Below are 19,021 nucleotides of genomic sequence, written 5' to 3'. Positions count from 1 at the left end.
TTTTAGGTGTGTGTTAGGTGCTTATGTGAGGATCAGGTGCTTAGGTGAGGATCAGGTGCTTAGGTGAGTCACGGCGTATTAGATGCGTATCAGGTGAACGTCAAAGCCGCAGGTGAGTCTGGTTACGGGTGAGTTCATAAGATGAGTCACAAGGTAGTCCAGGTGATTCATAGGTCATTAGGTGAGTCATAGCCAATCGCTGCCTCTCTCTCTTGTGTCCAGATTATTGATTAGTTATCGTTGTCATCATTGTTATCATTAATAGTTCCATTATTCTTATATTTCCATCATCATTATCTGTCTGTCTCTCTCACTAAGTCTTTCTGCTTTTTTACACTGTAGCTTTCTCAATATTTCACTCTCACACTCACTCTATCACTCTCTCACTCTCACTCACTCACTCACATACCCATTCCTACTCACTCACTCACATACCCATTCCTACTCACTCACTCACTCACTCTTTCTCTCTCTACCACAGTGACGGGATAGAACAGATTCGGGAGAGCGTCAGACGAGGCCCCCTACCCAACCCTCGTCAGATCAGCGACACCGTCCACCGCCCCCTCAACCGCCCCTCCTACCAGATCACTATGATGGTTATGCAGTGGGGCCAGTTCCTCGACCATGATCTGACTGGTAAGTGTCTTGGTGAATGTGTGGCTGAGTGGTGAGTGTGTGTGGGGTTGGTGAGTGTCTTTGTGACCATAAGGGGGGGGGGGGTTCAAACATACACACCAGGAGTGAAAAAATCTAATATCTGCTTTTGTTCACATCAGTGTCATAACCTAACCTAACCTAACCTAACCTACACCTTACCTAACCTAACCTAAGCCTAACCTAACCTAACCTAAGCCTAACCTACACCTAACCTAACCTAACCAAGTAATTTTCTCTCCACAGCCACAGCACAGTCGAGGGGTTTCAACCACAGTGTTCCCAGGTGTTGTAATGAACACGATGGTACCCCGCTACCTGAGGCCTTTAGGGTGAGTATGGTGGTAGTAGTTGTGGTGATGATGGTAATAGTGGTAGTGTTGGTGGCAGTAGTTGTGGTGATGATGGTAATAGTGGTAGTGTTGGTGGCAGTAGTTGTGGTGGTGATGGTAGTGTTGGTGGTAGTAGTTGTGGTGATGATGGTAATAGTGGTAGTGTTGGTGGCAGTAGTTGTGGTGGTGATGGTAGTGTTGGTGGTAGTAGTTGTGGTGATGATGGTAATAGTGATAGTGTTGGTGGCAGTAGTTGTGGTGGTGATGGTAATAGTGGTAGTGTTGGTGGCAGTAGGTGTGGTGGTGATGGTAATAGTGGTAGTGTTGGTGGCAGTAGTTGTGGTGGTGATGGTAATAGTGGTAGTGTTGGTGGCAGTCGTTGTGGTGGTAGTTGTTGTTGTTGTTGTTGCAATAATATTATTTATTACTGTAGTTTTAGCAGTAGTAAGTAGTGCAGTAGTAGTGGCGAAGGTCTGGCTATAAGGGGAGGATGGAGGCCATATAAAAAAAAAGTAGTAGAAGTAGTATTGGGGATGGTAGCAGTAGTAGTAATAGCAGTTGTTGTCGTCGTAGTTATAATAGTAGAGTTTAATTAGGTCTGGGTGTTTGTGAAGGGGTAATTAACTTATGTCTAAGTGTTTGTAAAGGGGTAATTAACTTATGTCTAAGCGTTTGTAAAGGAATTTATCACATTCACTTTAGCTACACGTGAAAAAATAAAATAAAAAACATCCTCAGAAACTATCAGAGTGAATATAATGGAACCCGTGTTGTTGTTTTCCAGCATCCAGATTGTTTACCTATCATGATACCCACCGCTGACCCCTTCTACTCCCAGTGGAACCACACCTGTATGGAGTTTGTCCGCTCCTCACCTGCCCCACGACCCAACTGCGCCTTGGGACCCCGTGACCAGATAAACCAGGTGTGTTGAGTAGATTAACCAGGTGTGTCGAGTAAATTAACCAGGTTTGTTGAGTCGATTAACCAGGTGTGTCGAGTAAATTAACCAGGTTTGTTGAGTCGATTAATCAAGTGTGTTGAGCAAATTAACCAGGTGTGTTGAGCAAATTAACCAGGTATGTTGAGTAGATACACCAGGTTAGATAGAGGTTTCATATTTAACGGATCCTCGATATAACGGAATTTCCTCTCCAAATAGTCCGTTAAATGTGAATAATGTGTAACAAGATGTCAATTCTGGCAGGTGACATCATTCCTGGATGCTTCCAACGTGTACGGCTCAGATGACCAGGAGATGGCTCAACTAAGGCTGTGGGAGGACGGTACGTACCCTAACACGTACCCTAGCACATACCTTGGCACGTACCCTAGCACATCCTAACACGTACCCTAACACGTACCCTAGCACGTCCTAACACGTACCTTAGCAAGCAGATAGGTGTAGGTACAGGTACAGGTGTAGAACAGGTACAGGTATAGGTACAATTTCATCCCGAGTTCGCTACGATGGGAATATTTCACGAATGCAGTGAATAAGATGGTGAGATTACCAGCCGGTGTGTGTGTGTGTGTGTGTGTGGAGTGGGGTTGATTGTGTGTTGGTGAATATGTGTGCAGATGTATCTATGTATATTAGAATGTGTGCGTGGGTTTATTTGCATACTTCAATAAGGCTATAGAAACCTCGTGAAACCCCCCTCTATTGGCCCCATTATCCTCCCCTCCCCTCCCCCCCCCCCATCAGTGAAATAAAAACTCGCATCACACATTCTTAGTTTAGGAATCTTACATTTTTATCCTGTGAGGTTTCTGGAAGCCTTTATACCTATGTTGTCTATTGTCCAACGAAAGGATTCCAAAATGAAACCCTATAGGATGTTTTAAACCTATTTTACTTATTTTTACCAATTTTTCACTTCAGGGAGATAAAAATACAGTCCTGTATGATTCCGAAGCCTCCTTTTACCACATAGGGCTTCACTAAACACCCCCACATCACTCCTGTTTCCCTCAAGTAGATAAACACACCAGTAATTAGCCTCTGATTACTACTAAATTGAAGCGTCTCTCTCAGGTATGCTGAAATACAAGCCTGTGAGATTCCGGAAGCCTCTCTTACCTCCCCTGAACCACTTTGATGAGGGAGAGTGTCGGGAGAACTCGAGAAACCTTCACTGCTTCCACGCTGGTGATGTCAGAGTCAACGAACAGCCAGGTAAGTCGTTGAACACCTTCGTTAATTAAGGATAAGGAAGTTAATGTTATTCCCTTCACCACAATCTCCATACATACTCACGAACTCATTAACAGCCCTTCCTAGCCCTCACAAACCTAGATATACTCCTTCCTAGCCCTCACATACCCTCACAAACCCATAAACAGCCCCTACTAGCCCTCACAAGGCCCCTCTAGCCCTCACACGTCCTCACGAACCCAAAAACAGCCCATCCTTGCCTCCACACGCCCTTACAAACCCCTCCTAGCCCTCACAAACTCTCACAAACCTAGAAATACACCTTCCTAGCCCTCACATGCCCTTACAACCCCTTCCTAGCCTCACAAACCCGTTCTAGACCTCACTAACCCCTCCTAGCCCTCACAGACCCATCCTACTCAACAAGAAAAGCAGCAGACGAACCCACCACCCAGTATGTACAACGCTCATTGTGTATCGAGACGGGCCAATTAGGAGAGGCAAATCAAGAAGCAACTGCGGCAGTAACCCGTAAGACGCTGCCGGAGCTCCTCTATAGTATCACTTTAACGACCTGAGACTTAGGCCAATCCCTTATAAATTGGATGCTTTTGGGGAGGGGGGGCAGTTAGGTATAATGCCGATGTCTTGAGTGGTTGGTTTGTAGTTTATCTGTCTGCTTTTCTGTTGTTGTTTTTTATAAAGAATGACCTGAGACACTTAAGAAATACCTGAGACACTTAAGAAAGACATGAGACACTTAAGAAAGACCAGTGGTACTTAAGAAAGACATGAGACACTTAAGAATGACCCGTAGCACTTAAGAAAGACCTGAGGCACTTAAGAATGACCCGAGACACTCAAAAACGCCGAGGCACTTAGGAAACGCTGAGGCACTTAGAAAAGGCTCTCACACAGCCACTTGGACGTAAAACTTGAACATGAATATTTGAGAATCCATTTTAATGTTGATTCTTGTATGAGATAAATTAAATACATTCTTTTAAGTCTAATGAATGATATACGTGATCCTTCGACGTATTCCCGGGAGCTAATGTTTACAGTGTATAGTATGACGGAGGTTATTGGGTTTCGTCAGTGTTCACCAATCAGAAGTGACCTTTGACCTTTTAGTAATGACGTCACTAGAATATCCTTATGACTTAGATGCAGACCATACATACATACATACATACATACATACATACATACATACATACATACATACATACATACAAGAGAGTTAATAAAAAAGCAAGCGATCAAAGGAACGATCTATTAAACTCAAAAGTGATCCAATTAAGTACTGGAGCTATGAAAATGGAGGCAGTTGAGTCATATGAGAGAAATAATGGCAACTTAAAGAGCTATCAATAGAAGGAAGAGGAGGAGGAGGAGCTATTAAGGGAAGAAGAAGTAGTTAAATGTATTGGTTTGTAAATATAGGGGGAGGGAAGGAAAGGAGAAGGGGGTAGGCGGGGGGAAAGGAAGCTGAGTGGGAGGCGCTACTACACTCCTGTTATATGTAATTGGGGATTTGTTTGGCATCTTGTGTGTGTGTGTGTGTGTGTGTGTGTGTAAAGGACTTCCCTCTTCTTATAATCGGTTAAATAGAGGTTTCACTGTATCACTATCACCACCCACCACCACCATCACCATCCCTACCACCACCACCACCACCACCCTCACTACCACCACCCCACCACTACCGTCACCATCCCTACCACCATCACCGTCACCACTCCCTTCATCATCACCATGTCAACTAATTTACACCATCTTATCACCCCCTCTACATTGGTGCCCGTCCTCAGCCCTCACCAGCATGCATACCGTCTGGCTACGTGAACACAACCGCTTGGTAACCCTGCTAGCGGAGATCAACCCAGCTTGGAACGATGACCGACTGTTCTACGAGGCTCGGAGGATAGTGGGAGCCAAGATGCAGAGAATAACATACGGGGAGTGGCTACCTGTTGTGCTGGGTGAGTCTTGTGAGGATCCTGTTGTTTTCTGTTGTGAAGATTCTGTTGATGTCTGTGGTAAAGATTCTTTTGTGAAGATTCTGTTATGAAGATTCTGTTTTCTGTAGTAAAGATTCAGTTGTGAAGAGCCTGTTATTTTCTTTATATTGTAATAGAGAATACGTTCTTGTCTGCTGTGGAAAATCGTGTCGCTTTCTATCACTGAGAACCGATCGTCTTTTGTTTTAGAGAACAATTTTGTTTTAATCTTGGGGTTTCTGGTGTTTATTGTCGCCTCCCATCCCCCTTGTGTTTACATGTCGTAGAGAGCGTGGTGTTTCCTGGCGCCCAAGTCTTTGTAGAAAGTTTCTCGGTTCCTGTTGTACCTTTGAGCTCCATGTCACTGTATCATGTCGTGTCCCGCAGTTCCTTGTACCCATATCCTGTCTTTAACCTTAGTTCTATGTATCTGTATCCTGTCGTGTCCTGTAGCACGATATATCCTGCCGTGGGGAACCTATCATGACATCTCTGTTTATTCACCCTCTCTGACAGGTCCAGCGGTAATGAAGGTGTTCCGGCTGCCACTACAGAAATACGGTTACTACAGGGGCTACATAGCCTCTACAAACCCCACCGCTACCAACGCCTTCGCCACCGCCGCCTTCAGGTTCGGTCACAGCCTCGTCCAACACTCACTCATGCGCTGTGACAAGACTGGTCGCCGGGTGCCCTTCAGTGAGTACACCGGAGCCTTCAACAACCCTCTTTCCCTTCCTCTTCCTCCCCCCCTCCTTATCCTCCTCTGCGTGAGTTATAAAGTATTGAAACAGCCTTTTGAACCCTCCTCTTCCTCCCCCTCCTCCTCCTCTGTGCAAGTTATAAACTACAGTATTGAAACAGCCTTTAAACCCTTATATTCCTCTGTGAGCTATAAAAGGTTTAGAAACTGCCTTTGAGCCTTCGTCTTTCTGTGCGTGAGTTATAAAAGGTTTGAAGCAGCCTTTTGAACTCTTCTCCTCCTCCTCCTGGGTTATAAAAGGTTTGAGGCACCTTTAGACAACATTTTCTTCATCTGAATAAACATAAAAGACTCAGAAAGCATCTGGGACATCCAACCCTCCCTCTACTCTCCTCCTCACCTTCAAGACCATTACTCCACGCCTGAATGGATCTCCACATTTTAACTCCATGGATTTTTTTCTCTTCCGCTTTACCCCAAGGATATCGCTCTCTCTCTCTCTCTCTCTCATAGACTATTCCCATTAGTATACTATCTCCACTACCCCCTTCACCACGGGGACGCCATTTTAGTATTTTATTTAGCCAACACCTGACGAGTGTATTCAGTACAGAGTGAGACACTTTACTCAAGGGGTTAAATGAAGTACAAACCTCATCATTAGGAACCAAACTGATGCAAGTCATTAAGCCTCTCCTCCTTCATATAACTACGACGAGGTGCGCGATGAAGATCTTTTTTTATATAAGATTGACATAGGGAGGCTACTGAAGGAGGGTATCGTCATCAGCGTCTCTCACAAGTCCTTCAGGTAGTGTGTGTCCTCTTGTCTCGTCTCTCACCTCCTCCTCCTCCTTACACTAATGACCTCCCCACCTCACCTCAACTGAGAGATATCGCCCTCTTATCCTAACCACCTTTTCAATCGTCTCCTTTACCACAGCTTTTTAATGAAAGACTCTTGGGGTGACAACTTGTTCTAGTGAGATGTGTGCCTTTAAGACCCCCTCCCCCCCTCCTCTTTACCACCACCGTCAGTATACACACGCCCAAGGCTCTCATACCTGTGGAGTTCTTCCTTGTGAGGATACCCACTTCACCTGGCGGCCATTCCCCACCTGGAGTTGGTCACGTCGAGGGCATTAGGCCATGGCTTCTGTATAATGTATAATCCGCATTGTTCTTGATAGTCTTGTGTCCTTATGTGAAGAAACACCATTTGATACGTGTGAGAAACAGAGATGCTGTAGTAAAAGGCTTCCATACCTGTACAATCTTCTCTGTTGTCAAGGCTGCATACAGACAGTTAATAAGCTACCAAATATGAACAAATTTTCTTGTCAAATATACAGGAGAAGGCTTTCATAATAACAACTTTTATCTTGGATTATATACTACACCGACGATGGGTAAAGGGGAATTCATAGAGTGAAACCTCTATTTAACGGACTATATGGAGATGAAAGTCCGTTATAGGGAGGGATTGTTAGATGTGAAACCTCCATCTAACGAACGATATAGATATAAAAGTTAGTTATATCGAGGGTTTGTTAGATGTGAAACCTCCATCTAACGAACGATATAGAGATGAAATTCCGTTATATCAAGGACCCATTAGATGTAAACCCCCATCTAACGGATTGTAAGGAGAGAAGAGTCCGCTATATGGAGGTTTCACTGAACATGTAACTACTCATTTGATAATGGACAACAACAGCTTTCATATACGAGAGGAAGGAAGGAAGAAATGAATGAAGGAAGGAAGAAAAAAGGAAGTAAGGAAGGAAGAAAGGAAGGAAGAAAGAAAGGAGGGAAGGAAGGAAGAAAGAAATGAAGGAAGGATGAAAGGAAGGGAGGCAGATCGAACAAAACACCCCGTCACCACCGTCGCCACAGCCAAGCTCCACCACCGTATCTGGGCGTCTGATCACGGCGGCGGTGCTGGGAACACGACCGTATGTCAGTGCTGCCGCGATGCTCACGTGTCTCCTGCAGAAAATTTAATACCATTACTCACCCCCCTGGCGTTTATACTTATTCAGACATCTATTGTTTATTATTCCTTTAAAGAAACTTACACATATGAAAGCCCCAAATCCGATTGTGTTTTGTTTTTGTGATGTATTTTAGGTGTTTATAATTATACATAAGATGATGATTGGAGAGCTAATACGCATCAACAAGGGGAAAACTTTACGTAAACAGAAATGATGGTTGATGACACAGAAACAGGGACTTGTGTGTGAAATAATCTGCTCTAAAATACAAACTCCAGAGATGAGTTATCTCTCCAAGGTTGGGTTTAAGGTTTATCGGAATGCAAGGAATACGAAATAGTGAAGTGTAAAAGGTATTTATTATGGCGGAAGACAGAGAGTGAATTGTTGGATGGTAGAGAGGGGCCACTGGGATAGTATGGACGTATATGAAGGGTGATAGTGAAGTGTGTGTGTGTGTTTGTGTGTAGAGGGACAATACAGCAGGTTATAGGTATAGATAAAAGGCGGCTCCTCACACCACAGTAGCAGAAGAAGACGAAATACATACATACACACACACACCATATTAATGCCCTCTCCTCCTCCTCCTTCAGCCATCAAGCTACACGAGGAGCTCATGAACCCGGCCAACATCCACAACTTCGGCAGCGTGGACCGCCTTATGCTGGGACTGGCCTTTGAGATGGCTCAGGGTCGTGACGTCTACATGACCAATGAGCTCACCAAGCACCTCTTCCAGACACCAGGTCAGTTCAAAGTCAGTGCGACCTCTTCTATATTGTAGGTCAGTTTTGGCCATGGTGTGACGTCAGACAGACCGCAGGTGAGTAAGGGTCACCTGGTTCTCGTCACAGTAAGTGGGTCTTGACACACACGGTAAAAGGAAGTGTTTCTTAACCCTTTCCGACCTCACCCCCCCTGTAGTCAGGTTGCAGAAACTACAGTTGCTACAGCACTATAAAGAGTAAGTAAAGTACTGCTTGATAATTTATTTTGTTCATTCTCCAAAAGTAGGGTCATTTCCAGCATCCCCTAGGGGTGCTAGCACCCCGGGTTAAAAATCACTGCTCTAGAGTGTTTTTCACCGTGGTAAGAGTTCATCTCACCTGATGGTACACTCTAGAGTGTTTTTCGCCGAAGTAGGGTGTACACTCAATACCAGCGTTTCTTAACCTGGGGTGCTAGCACCCCAGGTTAAGAAACGCTGGTCTAAGGTGAACCTCTTGGCGGGAATCCACCAATACCGTGAGGGAGAGGTTAGCGGTGGATGGTGATTGGTGGAGGTGGTCGATGAGAGCCGGGCGCGCCAGCTGGCCAGCTGATTGGTGGAGACAGGCGAATGGTTGTCTGACATTGATAAAAGGAGTGTTGTTCCTTTCCTCCCAGTCTCACTATCTGCCAAAGATTGTTTTCCCTGCAGTATAGAGAAGTAATATTTTACAGACACGACTGATGCCAGAGATGTGGGCGTCGACTTTTACAAGGTAGTAAAAATAGATGCCTTGAAAGGTCTATTGATTTTGGCAAGAGAAGGCGGAGTTCTCAAGAGGAATGGACCTCAGTTCTCAAAGTATTGGACAAAATTAAACTAACTGTTTTAAGTGAACATAATAAACCCATACAAAGTTAACATGAAGAATAAACGTAAGAATCACCAAATCATCAATCTTCTGGTCATTTTAACTGCTGGTTCATCATTCCTGGACAAGAATCATCTTTGACTGGCTCCTGTTGGGTGTTACCAGCGGCGAGGACCAGAGAGGACGGTGTGTCCCCCGGCAGGATGGACCCTTAACCTGGTGTTGTTGTCTCAGGGGAAACATGTTGGATTTCCATATGTGGAGGTGCAGGTCCCCTTCAATATACACACTATGGAATTAAAGTAAACAATATTAAAACAAATATCTCAATGATAATGATTTGTGGAATGCTTATTTGACGAGCCCCTGTAAACGCACTAGTGAAGGGGACTGTACAGGATGTCATCTTATTGGCTCCAAGATGATGTGTGTGTGTGGGGGGGGGGGGTTATGACAGCTTTGGACTCCTGTCATGACCCCAAATTTCTGCTCTTTATGACAGGTCAGGTCACCACTAACCCCCAAGTCACCACTGACCCCCAAGTCACCACTGACCCCCAGATACACCAGTACCTCCTAAGACATGTCCCAGGTCACCACTAACCCCCAAGTCTTAACTACAGGCCACCACTAACTGTCAGGTCTTACTCCAGGTCACCACTATGGGATGGACCTGGCAGCCCTCAATATACAGCGGGGGAGGGACCACGGCCTGCCAGCCTACAACATCTGGAGGGAACAGTGCGGCCTGCACAGATTCACCAACTGGGGGGAACTCCTACAGGTTATGGATGATGACACCGTGGGCAGGCTGGCGGCGGTCTACAGGTGGGTATTATCTACAGTATGGATAGTGTCTACAGGTGGGTGTTGTCTACAATGTGGATAATGTCTACAGGTGAGTGTTGTCTACAGTACAGTGTGGATAGTGTCTACGGGTGGGTATTGTCTGCAGGTGGGTATTGTCTACAGTGTGGATAGTGCCTACAGGTGGGTATTGTCTACAGTGTGGATAGTGCCTACAGGTGGGTATTGTCTAGTGTGGATAGTGCCTACAGGTGGGTATTGTCTACAGTGTGGATAATGCCTACAGGTGGGTATTGTCTACAGTGTGGATAGTGCCTACAGGTGGGTATTGTCTACAGTGTGGATAGTGCCTACAGGTGAGTATTGTCTACAGTGTGGATAGTGTCTACAGGTGAGTGTTGTCTACAGTGTGGATAGTGTCTGCAGGTGGGTATTGTCTACAGTGTGGATAGTGTCTATAGGTGGGTATCGTCTACAGTGTGGATAGTGTCTACAGGTGGGTATTGTCTACAGTGTGGATAGTGTCTACAGGTGAGTGTTGTCTACAGTGTGGATAGTGTCTGCAGGTGGGTATTGTCTACAGTGCGGATAGTGTCTATAGGTGGGTATCGTCTACAGTGTGGATAGTGTCTACAGGTGGGTATTGTCTACAGTGTGGATAGTGTCTACAGGTGGGTATTGTCTACAGTGTGGATAGTGTCTACAGGTGGGTAGTGTCTACAGGTGGGAGTGTTTACCTCTCAACATCCACATAATTAATCTACCAACAAACTAATCACAAAAATAATCCAATATAACCCGAATAGTAAACAAGATTAAAAAATGAATAAACGGCCCTATCTGATTGGCTTCCCCAGACAGGTAATTACACTGTGCCTCCAATCAGAGGAGACCCAACCAGTCAGACCAGGAGATATATTAAAGACTTTGTGAGTAGTTGGGTTAATAGTCTATGAAGCCCCAAAAGAGACTTAATATTATGTGTGTTTATTAAGATTCTTGTTGCTTTATTTTGTCTCTGTTAAAAGATTATTAGTATTCGTGAATTTATGTCGTGAAATATGTATAATTCTGAAGGTGATGATTATTATTATTATTATTATTATTATTATTATTTATTATTATTATTATTATTATTAATCTTATCATTATTATTATCATTATTATTATCGTCATCATCATCAATATTATTACTCCAGATGACGTAATTAAGGGCCCTAATGTGACCTCACATGACCTTTGTTCCGACAGACATGTGGATGACATTGACCTGTTTCCCGGTGGCCTGGCAGAGAAGCCTGTTATACGAGGTCTGGTGGGGCCAACCTTCGCCTGTATCCTCGGGCAACAGTTCCTTAATCTCCGCCGGGGTGAGTCCTTCCTTCTTTCCTTCCTTCATTCCTTCTTTCTTTTTTATTATTTCTTGCTCTTTTCTTCCTTCATTCCTTTCTTTTATTCTTTCTTTATTTTCTTCTTTCATCCCTTCAATCCTCCTTTCTTTCTTTCATTCTTTCTTTCTTTATTTTCTTCTTTCATTCCTTCATTCATTCTTTCTTTATTTTCTTTCATTCCTTTGTTTTCTCTTTCATGTCTTTCTTTTTTCTCCCTTCCATTTATTCCTACATTCATTAATTCGTTGTTTCCTTCTTTCTTTTCCTCCTTCTTTCATTCCCTTATTTTCATTCCCTTCTGTCTTCCTACTCTTCTTCTTTCATCCCTCCTCTCCTTCCTTCATTCAGCCACCGCTTTGCAACTCGCTATCTTACTCTTGCTTCACTTCTCGCTTCTCTTAATCATCCTTCACTACTTACTATCTTATCCTTACTTCACTCACTAATATATGAATCTTACTTCACTACCAAATATCTTCACCATTTATTTCTCTCTCTCTCTCTCTCTCTCTCTCTCTCTCTCTCTCTCTCTCTCTCTCTGTACACCAATATAACCAACAATACTACCTCCTCCTCCTCCTTCTTCCCCTCCTACAGGTGATCGCTTCTGGTTCGAGAACGGTGGTCTGGTGTCGTCGTTCACGCCTCAGCAGCTGCGGGAGGTGAGGAAGGTAACACTCTCCAGGGTGCTGTGTGATAACCTGGACGACGTAGACCAGCTGCAGCCCAATCTCTTCCGGCCACCAACAGAAAACGGGAGGTGGGTTACATAGTCTAGTCACCAACAGAAAACGGGAGGTGGGTTAAATAGTCTAGAGCCACCAACAGAAAACGGGAGGTTGGTTAAATAGTCTAGAGCCACCAACAGAAAACGGGAGGTGGGTTAACTAGTCTAGAGCCACTAACAATAAATGGGAGGTGGGTTAACTAGTCTACAGCCACCAACAGAAAACGGGGGGTGGGTTAACTAGTTTAGAGCCACCAACAGAAAACGGAAGGTGGGTTAACTAGTTTAGAGCCACCAACAGAAAACGGTAGGTGGCTTAACTAGTTTAGGGCCACCAACAGAAAGCGGAAGGTGGGTTGACTATTTGGATTCCAGGATTAAGTCAGTTTGTTAAGGTGGGTTAACTAGGTGGGTTATAGTCTACAGCCACCAACAGAAAACGGGGGGTGGGTTAACTAGTTTAGAGCCACCAACAGTCTATGGGTTAACTAGTTTAGAGCCACCAACAGAAAACGGTAGGTGGCTTAACTAGTTTAGGGCCACCAACAGAAAGCGGAAGGTGGGTTGACTATTTGGATTCCAGGATTAAGTAAGTTTGTTTTTTTATCTCTAGGTTGGTTTATATAATAGGGATTCAGTTATTGGTTTATATAATGGAGAAAATAAGTTTTTTTTTTTCTCTCTCTCTCTTTCTCTACTGAAATATTTACTTAAATCCTTACTGAAATTCTATTAATTCTTATTAAAACATTTAAACACCGGTCCCTCCACATTGAAGCCCTTTAAATCCATACTGAACTCTCCATACTGAACCCTCCATAAATCCCTGTTACTCTGTCACCTAAATAATCTCTATAGTTACACCCAATTAAAATCGCCTCTTAATTCCCTACAGAAACGTTCTTCAGTCGTGTCAAGGGCCTAACATCCCGACCATGAACTTGACGGCGTGGAAGGAGGAGTCGCCCGTGCTGGTGTATGCTGGTAATGGTGGCTACAACCTAACTCACATCACCACCCACACCCAGGCCAGGTAGGAGAGAGAGAGAGAGAGAGAGAGAGAGAGAGAGAGAGAGAGATGAAATTATAGTGGAAATTATGACAGCTGGATGCAGAAACATGTATTTAAGTGAAAGTTGGAAAAAGCAGGTAACTTCAATACGTAAGACGGTCACATAAGCTACCTTCAGTAATGACAAGACATACCCCTACCCCCTTCCCCCTCCCTCCTCCCCCTCCCCCCTCCTTCCTCCCCCCATCCTCACCTCCTTCCTCCCATCCTAGTTCCTTTCCTCCTCCTCACCCCCTCCTCCTCTCCTTCTCCATTCCTCCCCTCACTTCCTCAGAAACAAAGTTGGAATATAAGTCCCATTGTTTCACGTAAGTTTGGTAAATCAGAGTTGAATGATGTATAAAAGTTCCTCTTGAAGAACAAATTAGGGATTACAGCTTGGGATTCCGAATAGGATTTTAAACTTGTAAGAGGGATTTATTTTGTGGTCTTTTATGAGAGGGAATTTTTGGTACCCGTTTTGCTGTCATTTTCATTGTGTTGTTTTTCTTCCTTTGTGTCTTTCTGTCTTCTTCTTCTTCTTCTTCTTCTTCCCCTACCTCCCCCTTCTTACCGCCACAACACCAAACCAACACCTCATCTCTCCCACACAGTGAGTTCGACGACTACTATGATGACGACGTTGGGGACCTGGCTGAGGACGACCTATTCTACCTGGAGCCTGAGGACACCTTCAGCGACTACGACGAGAACCAACTACAGACCCTCTTCTCTCAGGAATTACCCAGACCCTTCGAGGGGGAGGGGGACCATAACGACGGGAAGACAGGGAAGAATGGACATGAAGAGAGTGAGATAGTTCCTCCCGCCGTAGCAGGTTCGGGTGGGTACTCCGCTGCAGGGGGAGGTCCCAGTTTGTCGCAGCTCACACAACATAACTTCAATAATGTGATCCAGCAAGCTTACTCCAACACCCTCTTCTATGGGCGCAGCAGAGGCGAGAACTGAACGCCGGGATCCAGACAGACTATAATACGTATAAACACAATAAACCCTCTCAATAACGGAATCTTCAATAAAGTAATGAATATAGTAAACCCTCCCAATGCCAGAGTAATCCTTACAAGCCCTGTCTATTATTGGAAGGATTCTGTTATTGAGAATATCCACTATTGATAAGTCTTGTATTGAGAGGGTTTACGATACCCATTATGTTGTTGAGAAGTCCGTTATTGAGAGGGATTATTGTAGTCTTTGGGATTTGGACGTATTCTGTTTCTTCTGATGCTTGAAGAACATTCATAGTTGCGTCAGTAAGCTATATGAATGCCTTTTCTTGACTGAGTGTTTCGTAATTTTGTTATCTTTGTTATGTGGATGATCGCTGACTCTTCATTGGCTAATTTACGTCGACTCGAAAAATATTTCCCTCGCGCTGGAGAAACTCTATCAGTCATATCAAGAAAGACTGACAAACAGATTACTGGATTGTGTGCTCCTTAACCTCCCTCAACCCCCCCTCACCCCCCACACCCCCTCACCCCCTGACCCCCACACCCTACCCCAGTTATGGATAGACAGTTAAAATCGTAATTACAGACGGTGCGTCGTAGTTCTAAAGTAATACCAAAATTTATACCTGAATGATTACTGTAGTTTATGTCTCTGTACCCCTGCTGTACTTTATGGCTCTGTACCGCTGCTGTACTTTATAACTCTGAATTATCACACCGTTAACCCCGATACCAGAGCGAGGAAAATATAATATCTGCGTCTGTTTGTTTGTTTACGTTTGTGTATGTGTGTTTGTATATCTGTTAGTATGTCTTGTATAGTTATATAGTTATATATGTATTTCATTTGTTAATAATGTTTTTTTTTTGGCTTTCTGTGATGTTATTTATATTGTTATTTTATTAGTAAGTGATTAAGACTTTTTCTTAAGTTTGTTTACATGTTGTTTGTCCTGAGAGCGATTGTGGCCTCATCTGCAAAGCCTTACAATGTTCGAAAAGTACCACGACCGCCAACCCGCTTCTTGATTATTATTAGGGAGAGGAATATGAACCAACGTAATTTGATTAAATAAACCATAATGATGATTAAAAAAAACTTGGGATAGATTAGTTTTTTTCCTGATTAATCTCGTTTACCTTGAGAAAATAAATGATTTAGGTTATCCCGTTCGTGGTTTTGTTTTAACATTGGGTATATTGTAGTCTAGCCCCCCCCCCCTTCCCCTCATCAATGTGTTCGCTTGAGTTGTTCAAAGTGCTGGTCACTGATTCGTTCTGACTCACCCATGTATGTATGTATGTTGCCATTTTCACTATATGATGAAATTATTAGACCTTACCGTAGCTATTTTATTTCTTTCATTATATATTGAAAGATGATGAAAGAAAATGATAAAAGATGTGGGTATTTATTCAGGTAAACTCTCACAACTATTTACATCAACAATCACTATGTTTACTCTAACTATATAACAATTTACTATTTTCTAACATTATAGTGAAAGAAAATAAAAATGACGCTGGTGTTTACTTAGGAAAATGAAGTCTACGCTTTGAGCTGTTCATTCTGCAGTTAAAAGTGACTTAGTAAAGGGGATTAATTTCTGCTGACAGTTTTAATTTGTATTCAGATTAGATAAAAGTTAAGGTGATGTGTCTTATGTAGTGTTTGTATTATTTATGTTTTATTATTAAGGAAAATAAAACTAAGTGAATTATGAAGAATGATTTTGTGTTTGTTTTGTATTGGGTTTAATTGTTGTTTGTTTCTTTGTATGTTTGTTTAGAAAGGTTATTGATGTTGTTTATTTGTTTGTTTCTTAATTATTGGACATAGTGATTTGTTTCGACTTACGCAAGAGGCTGTGTTATCTTGTATTTTCTCTTTAGACGCTGTAACCTGTCCTGTCTAATAGTTAAGGCGATTATAACATCTCTTGTTAGACCTCTTGAGAGATCTTAATCTCTCTTGTTATTTAAGTTACACGACTGAGACACACACACACACACACACACAACTTCACCAAAGACCCAGAATTAATCGTTCATATTCTACTCAGACGTCTATAAAAAACATTTAATTCCTCCCACAACTAAAGTAATAAGCGTAAATTCCTTCTAGGAACTAAACGTGAGCAACAAAAACACTCAGCTAAGAAGAGTAGGAGGCGGCGGCTCTCATAAGTCTTCACGGGGCCGATTAAACAAGTGGTGGCAGCTGTGGGATTCCTCTATGGTTTAGGTAATCACGCGAGCCTCGATCTGGAATTACGGGTAGTGGGTGGTAATTAGGTTTAAGCTTCTCTGTTAGGGTAGAGTGAATAGTGGGTCGAGGAGGTAGTGTAGTGTGTTTGAACGTGTGTGTGAGTGTAATAATAATAATTAACGGTTTATTAAAAAAGTTCTGCAGCCTGAAGGCTGAAAATATACACTGGACATAAATGATTTATTACATACATTGGTGGTTTAACAAAAGCCTTCATTAGAGAAAGGTAAAGGAACCTACAGTGAACATACAGATTAAGCTTTACAGTGGAGGTCACGCAGTGTAGTATCTCCCTCGCAGATGGTGTTAAGAGCGGCATCACGTGGTGTAATAATTCCTTCATAGATGGTGTTATGAGGGACCTGATGTGGTGTGTGTGTGTGTGTGTGCCTAAACGCCAACACACATAATATCGTATAAAAACATGGTAATTTCCAGGTTTATGTGTACTCGTACATGTGTGTGTGTTCGTGCATTCACACATGTTAATATAAACATTTAGACTCACACATACATACATACACACATACACACATACATACATACACATACATACATTTTAAATGTGGACATAAACATGCAGCTACTTGCACACACACACACACACACACACACACACACACACACACACACACACGCACACGCACACATGCTCAATCCCCCAATATCACCCTTCCACCTCACCCCCACATCCCTCACACGTCATCTCTAATTCCACAACTCTCACCCATAACCCCCTGACCTCACCCCTCACCCCACACTCCATAACCCACAACCCTCACCTCATAACCCACACACGCCTTACCCCATAACCCACACCCCACACCTCTCACCCCACCCTCCTACCACCACTACCCTTTATGATACGAACTACCATTAAGTCACTTCCTGTGTAAGACGGAACACTCAGTCATTATCCATTACGTGTTGGTGATGGCGGCCGGTTTAGACAAGATCAGTGCAGAGGTTGATGTCTTTTTTCTCTCTCCGGATATTTCAGTGTTTCTAGTCGTTCCTCATCTGTTTTTTTTAGAGATGTTGGACATTCTGATGGCCAGTTGTTAGTCGCTTTTCATCTGGTCAGGCTGGAGAAAGTGAGCAAGAGGGAGAAAGTGAGCAAGAGGGAGAAAGTAAGCAAGAGGGAGAAAGTAAGCAAGAGGGAGAAAGTAAGCCAAGGGGGAGAAAGGAAGCCAGGCTGGAGAAAGTAAGCCAAGAGGGAGAAAGTATGCCAGGCTGGAGAAAGTAAGACAGGCTGGAGAAAGTAAGGCAGGCCGGAGAAAGTAAGCCAGGCCGGAGAAAGTAAGCCAGATAGAGAAAGTAAGCAAGGTAGGAGAAAGTAAGCCAGGCTGGAGAAAGTAGGCCAGGCTGGAGAAAGTAAGCAAGAGGGAAAAAGTAAGCCAAGAGGGAAAAAGTAAACCATGAGGGAGAAAGTAAGGCAAGGGGGAAAAGTAAGCCAAGAGGGAGAAAGTTTGCCAGGCTGGAGAAAGTAAGCCAGGCTTATTGAGGACGAGGACAGTAATCCCTGGATGGATGCGCAGTGACCAAGCAGACGGTCATTTTGGCCAATAATACTACTATCTCTCTCTCTCTCTCAAGACAGCGAAGGCAAGAAAGTGTCACTCTTAATTGACCATAATAGTGGCATCTACCTTAAGCTAACAGCTGACATACACTTACCTATAATCATTACCCGCCTCCCGCTCCTCTTGCCACTACACCTTTGTCTGTCACTGTGTGTGTGTGTGTGCGTGTGTGTGTGTGCGTGTGTGCCCGTCTGTCTATCTGGTTAGGTTAGTTTAACTTCGCTTCAGTTAGTTTAGGTTAGGTTAAGTTAGGTTCATTCAGGTAAAGTAAGGTTAGGTTAAGTCAGGCTAAGAACTGTAAAGTTAGGTTAAGATCAGTCAAGTTCGATTAATTTAAGGTCCGGATCCAGAGATTAATGAGTCGACTTCCGTGGTTAATTATCCCTGTTCCCGGAAGCGGATTTCTCGTTCGTGTAGCATACCATCCGGATCCTAGTGACGTCACGAACATGGCCCCCCCTCCTCTCCCCACCCCCCACATGCAGCTGCTGATGTAGGTGATGCTGGGGGGGGGGAGAGGAGGGGGGGGAGAGATGGAGATAAAAGAGAGAGAGACGAATGTGAAAGAAAGGTAGATAGGGGAGAAGAGAGAGAGAGACACACAGAGATGAAGAAGAGAGAAAGAGCTAGAATAAAGATAAATAGATAAGGAGAGAAAGAAAGAAACGAGAGAGTATAAAAATTAAGAAAAAATAAAACTAAAGATAGATAGATAGAGGTACCTTGTGGTCAGTAAAAGACACGTGGTTCAAGGTATTGTAACCGACCTGGCAGCAGCAGCAGCAG

The 19,021-nt window shown here is 43.6% G+C and overlaps 1 protein-coding gene across 1 annotated transcript in view; it reads left to right on the top strand.

The window, feature by feature from the left end:
• Positions 1–16,114, top strand: part of LOC121856081 (peroxidase-like) — a 31,044-nt gene extending 14,930 nt beyond the window's left edge. Inside the window, exons 5-17 of the mRNA XM_042351374.1 lie at positions 482–639; positions 904–989; positions 1,774–1,914; positions 2,197–2,275; positions 3,028–3,168; positions 4,962–5,132; positions 5,667–5,849; positions 8,447–8,599; positions 10,087–10,261; positions 11,492–11,610; positions 12,229–12,391; positions 13,254–13,391; positions 14,024–16,114. Coding sequence (XP_042207308.1) covers positions 482–639; positions 904–989; positions 1,774–1,914; positions 2,197–2,275; positions 3,028–3,168; positions 4,962–5,132; positions 5,667–5,849; positions 8,447–8,599; positions 10,087–10,261; positions 11,492–11,610; positions 12,229–12,391; positions 13,254–13,391; positions 14,024–14,378 — 2,062 coding nt within the window. The 3' untranslated portion in view covers positions 14,379–16,114. The remainder of the gene's footprint in view (positions 1–481; positions 640–903; positions 990–1,773; positions 1,915–2,196; positions 2,276–3,027; positions 3,169–4,961; positions 5,133–5,666; positions 5,850–8,446; positions 8,600–10,086; positions 10,262–11,491; positions 11,611–12,228; positions 12,392–13,253; positions 13,392–14,023) is intronic.
• Positions 16,115–19,021: the final 2,907 nt, after the last annotated feature.

This window comes from Homarus americanus, unplaced genomic scaffold (assembly GCF_018991925.1).
Source record: "Homarus americanus isolate GMGI-L3 unplaced genomic scaffold, GMGI_Hamer_2.0 scaffold11628, whole genome shotgun sequence".
Lineage (NCBI taxonomy): Eukaryota > Metazoa > Arthropoda > Malacostraca > Decapoda > Nephropidae > Homarus > Homarus americanus.
The sequence above is the reverse complement of the archived record's forward strand: the minus strand, read 5'-3'. Positions and strand labels throughout refer to the sequence as shown.